This window comes from Eurypyga helias, unplaced genomic scaffold, assembly GCF_000690775.1.
Source record: "Eurypyga helias isolate BGI_N326 unplaced genomic scaffold, ASM69077v1 scaffold2149, whole genome shotgun sequence".
NCBI lineage: Eukaryota > Metazoa > Chordata > Aves > Eurypygiformes > Eurypygidae > Eurypyga > Eurypyga helias.
In genome coordinates, this window is record NW_010269974.1 from 43814 (window position 1) to 48573 (window position 4760).

At 54.4% G+C, this 4760-nt stretch overlaps 1 protein-coding gene across 1 annotated transcript in view; it reads right to left on the bottom strand.

Moving 5' to 3' along the window:
• LOC104514539 (general transcription factor IIE subunit 1-like) overlaps positions 1 to 3420 on the bottom strand; it is a 3637-nt gene extending 217 nt beyond the window's left edge. The window contains 5 exon segments of the mRNA XM_010158259.1: position 1; positions 4 to 171; positions 573 to 799; positions 1644 to 1845; positions 2973 to 3420. The exon segment at position 1 is cut by the window's left edge and continues 217 nt beyond it. Of these exon segments, the coding sequence (XP_010156561.1) occupies position 1; positions 4 to 171; positions 573 to 799; positions 1644 to 1845; positions 2973 to 3420 (1046 nt within the window).
• Positions 3421 to 4760: the final 1340 nt, after the last annotated feature.

The following is a 4760-nucleotide window of genomic DNA, read 5'->3' on the forward strand; positions in this document are numbered from 1 at the left end:
CTTCAGACTCGCTGGTGTCACTCTCCGATTCTGGTGCTTTGCTTTTGGCTACAGGAGCCTGGTCTGTGTTAGATGATGACTTGCATTCATGGATCAGCAGAGTCTTGATGATTTCATCATTAGGGAGAGTTTCCTTAACGCTTTCTTCCCTTTCTTCCAAAGGATTTACTGCTGATACACAACACAAGCTGTCAGAGGTAGCAGCAGCTTACTGTTACCACAGGCATCCTATGTAACTGGGGGGGTTTTCTACTCTGGATCTTTTTTACCCACACTTCAGCATTCTGTAACTGCAGACATTTCCAAGAGCTTTCACTTTAAAACTTAGCACCAGCAGTTACTGCACAGCCAGAGCCAAAACCTTCAGGGCCTGGTACCTGACCTGTGGCTTTAGGAATACTACCTAAATTGGGCCACAAGACGAGTTTTTAAACCAAGATCCAACAGCCACCAGAGCCCAAGTGCAGCGTTACTCTGTTCCCAACCAGGCCGGCTACGCATGCCACAGGCAGGCTGCACCACGACGCAGTATGACTGCTGGGTTCCAGTACTGGCTAACGCTTGGCACTCACCAGCGCTGCTGGGGGCGGCTGGCGTTGCTCCTTGCACGGTGCTCCGTGACATCCAGACAGGCTCCTCTTTAGTTGCTTTCTCTCTTTTCTTCTTCTTGGGCTCAGAGTCTTGGACGTCAATAACTAAGTTTTGGGTGTACATGTTGCCAAAAGAGGAACTTCTGTTGGCCCATTTTTCAGGTCGGCTGCAGGATTCCAGCACGCTTGAACCCACCTTCTGATCGAAGCTGAATGACATGTTGGGGAGTTTGGGGAGGTGAATACAGGCAAGGCCCCTCCCCAGTCCCCGTCAGAAAAAAGGACGGAAATTAAACGTTTTGTCATCAGACCAGCTTTAACAAGCGCTTGGTGTTCAAACTGTTTGCATTCCCCATGACCTCAGAGAGACAAGTGAGTCTGAACCACTGGCTTTTGCATAGTCTTTCAGACTCATAGAATGGTTTGGGTTGGAAGGGACCTGAAAGCCCATCCAGTTCCAACCCCCCTGCCATGGGCAGGGACACCTTCCACTAGACCAGGGTGCTCAAAGCCTCATCCAGCCTGGCCTTGGACACTTCCAGGGATGGGGCATCCACAGCTTCTCTGGGCAACCTGTTCCAGTGCCTCACCACCCTCTCTGTGAAGAACTTCTTCCTGATATCCAACCTAAACCTCCCCACTTTCAATTTAAACCCGTTACCCCTTGTCCTGTCACTACAGGCCCTTGTAAAAAGTCCCCCCCAGCTTCCTTGTAGCCCCTTCAGGCACTGGGAGGTGCTGTAGGGTGTCCCTGGAGGAAGCACACCAGTACATTACCTTCGCACAGGAAGGGCTATGGACAGTGGCCAAAGGAGCAGTCTGGAAAATTACTCCTTAAAACAAAAGGTAGCAGCAAAATCAAACCGTAAGAGCATAACAGCGTTTTGGAGTGCCTTGGATACTAGAGGAGTCTCCATTAAGCAGCTGACAGCGCTGAACAAAGCAAAGTAAGAGGAGAAAGCAGGTTGCAAGATCCCTATTCCAAAGATTTTCCAAGTGGAGAGCTGTTGGGGCGGGTCGTACGGACCAGAATCTCTAATGTTGTGTTTGTACCTTTCTGATAATTCCGGTATGTCCGTCGGCTGAGGCTCCAGCAAGCTGTACGGCAGGACAGCGTCTTCCGTCTCGCGCAGCAGCGCGAAGACAGGTTCCATCTGCTCATTGAACTTTGCCAGCAGGGTTCGGGCGTCGCGCTTAGGAAGGGCCGAGGCATCTTCCTCCACTTCAGTACTGCAGTAAGTGCAGCGGAAGGTGTCTGCAGCGTCACACAAAGTCCCGTGTCCGTGGGATGCGAAGGACGAGCACCCTTGTTCAGAAGGCCGCAGCCTGGACAGTGGCCACGGCGTTCCGACTGCACCAGGATCTGCCTGCTGACTAACTAGGGGAACTGGGATGGTAAGAGACATGCCTTTTTTTATTCCAGAAGGACTGATACTCCCACGCTTGTCTGTACTGGGGGGAAATCAGGTTGGCTGCGTGGAGGACCAGCCGACCGCAAGGTTTCTTATTTTCTGCGATCTCATCTTTTTCTTAGTTCATCGTGTAAGGGAAAAAGCCACGTTTGCAAGCATAACTAGCCTCTGGTCTTAGCGTTCAGCGCTCTGATGGTCACAAAGACTCGCTTAGAGTCAAAGCATGTGCTGAAAACCTTCACTCCTCTCTTAAGCAAAAGAAAAAATCAAAGCATGTTCCGTTGAAACACATCAGCAGCCCATTGCAGGGACCGTGAGCGGGGCAGCAGCACAGCAGCTGTGCCTAGAGCCAGGTAGCATCCTGCCCTGCCATTTTAACCCACCCCCAACGGCTCCTCAGTTGTGCTGGTTTTAGGGGAGAGGAACCCACAGGCTCTGCTGCTGCTTCTGCTGGGGAGGTGCTGGGGGGAGCGCAACTTCCCCGTTTTCAGCCCAGGAGCAACAGAACGCCTGCTGCCCAGCTGCCTCTTACAGTGGGTGGCTGCAAACAGTTTTATCCGTCATGTCCAGCTCCTCCATCAGAAGGACTGAGCACAGAAATGGGTTAACTAACACATCTGAAAGAGTGAAGTGAGTGCTGTGCCGTCCTTTCCGTAGGAGGAAGTGGGACTCAAGACTCGGATGAGTAATCTTAACCCAGGTTAAAGGTCTTGTTCCTAGAAAAACTCAGGCCTGAAGCCTCATTCCCAACCCCAGCTCGTACATTCAGGACTGTTCTTTCTCTTCCTCGGCCTGTTGGCACACCCAGCTTTTTCTCTCCCCTCCCAGCTTCCCCTTCCCCAGGCCCTTGCCCAATAGTGAACAACAAGTGCACCCCCCAAACGCTCCTCTTGCGGAGTTCGTGCAGGAGCCAGTGCCGAGCTCTCCGGGATATTAAACCGGGAGCGAGCCAGCAGGACGAGCAACACACCTGTGAAGACGTCAAAGAGCTGATTGACTTCCAGGTCTGTGTAAGTGCTGGAGCAAGACGGACACTTAAAGGAGGACCTGGTCGTCGAATCCCGCTCATCCGCTTCGATTTTCCGGCGTACGTGATCCAGTTTGTATTTCACTACGTCCACCAGCACCTTGTAATTGATGTAGTAGTAGTTGTGCCGCGTGCTCTTCCCGTTAGGCTCCGTTTCGACCCGGATGCGCAGCTTCACGAGCTTGTCCGCCCTGAGCGCATTGAGGACGGTGCGCAGCTGCTTGCGGTCGTACTGCAGCAAGCGCAGCAGGTCCTCCTCTTTCACGCAGGGGTAGCGGATCAGCACATCCAGGGCCAGGGAGTGCTCCGTGCCGTAGAAGCCGCGTACGATGTATTTGGCCAGGCGCTTGAGGGCGGCCGGCACCTCGGTGACAACGCTGTGCTCGTCCATGGGGAGCCGGAGCACGGGCAGGAGGAGAAGCGCTGGACAGGAAACAGAAGGGAGGTGAGCTGCCAGCCTTGCCCAGAGCTCGGGCAGGTGACAAGGCGGGTCACCAGCTGGGCTTCTGTGCGGGCCGTCACTGACTACATCGACGCAAGATGCCTGCCCTGCACCCGGGGATGGAGACGCTATCGATAGGTATCAGATATTGCCTAACCTTCGGTACGACGATGGTTACACCCAGACACCTTCCGTGTGTTTTTACACAAGAGGATGTGAGTATCTAGGAAAGCGGGTTACGGGAAGGTCAGAACAATCCCCTCTGTGAAGGCAGCAGAGTTACCCGGCACGTCTGGGTCCGCCCTGGTACCTGCTCTCATTCCAGCCAGCGCTGTTTGCCCTCCAAAGCGGAGCTGGGGACACCAGCTGGGCGAGAATCTTAACTCCGAACGGAATGGCAAAGCCACTGGGGGTCTGGGCACCCTTCAGCTTCCCCCTTGCAGTCTTTCTGCTGGCTGCTCTGGCCTAGCGGAGCTAAACCAAACCTAAACCTGCCGCTCTGAGGCTAGAAATGAGGCTAGAAACGCCAAAGACACAACGCCGGCGTGTTTCCCACCGGAAGAGCAGAGGAGAGGGAACAATAGGCTGCCCAGGGAGGAGATGGAGAGCAGCCTGGCCCTGCTTTGACAGCAGTTGTGCCATGAGCAAGGGGTAGACCAGGCAGCCTCTAGAGGTCCTGTCCAGCCTGGATTCTGCCCCAGGGAGTTAAACTTTACCACAGTATGGAGAGAAGCTTTGGGAACGTCAGTTGGTTCCCTGACCACCCTCAGCCTGCAAGAAAGGAGTTTCTGTGCCTTTAGATGGAGAGCAGCCTGGCCCTGCTTTGACAGCAGTTGTGCCATGAGCAAGGGGTAGACCAGGCAGCCTCTAGAGGTCCTGTCCAGCCTGGATTCTGCCCCAGGGAGTTAAACTTTACCACAGTATGGAGAGAAGCTTTGGGAACGTCAGTTGGTTCCCTGACCACCCTCAGCCTGCAAGAAAGGAGTTTCTGTGCCTTTTCACGCGGCGGCTGTCCCTGAGCCCTCGACCACGTCCGTGCCCCAGCTGCACTTTTGCCATCCACGGCAAGGGCTCCTGGCTCTCGGAGCTGAGCAGGCTTCCCTTGGGAGGTCAGGATAAGGCATGCAGGGATGGTCCTGACACCGAGAGTAGCTGAGCTGCTTCAGAGAGCAGAGGAGCTGTGGGTGCAGGACAGCTCAGATGTACTGCCCTTGACCCGGGGCTGTGGGCTGCATTCCCACAGCTGTTCTCGGTGTTTTAACCCCAGGGCACTCCAGCACAACAGCATT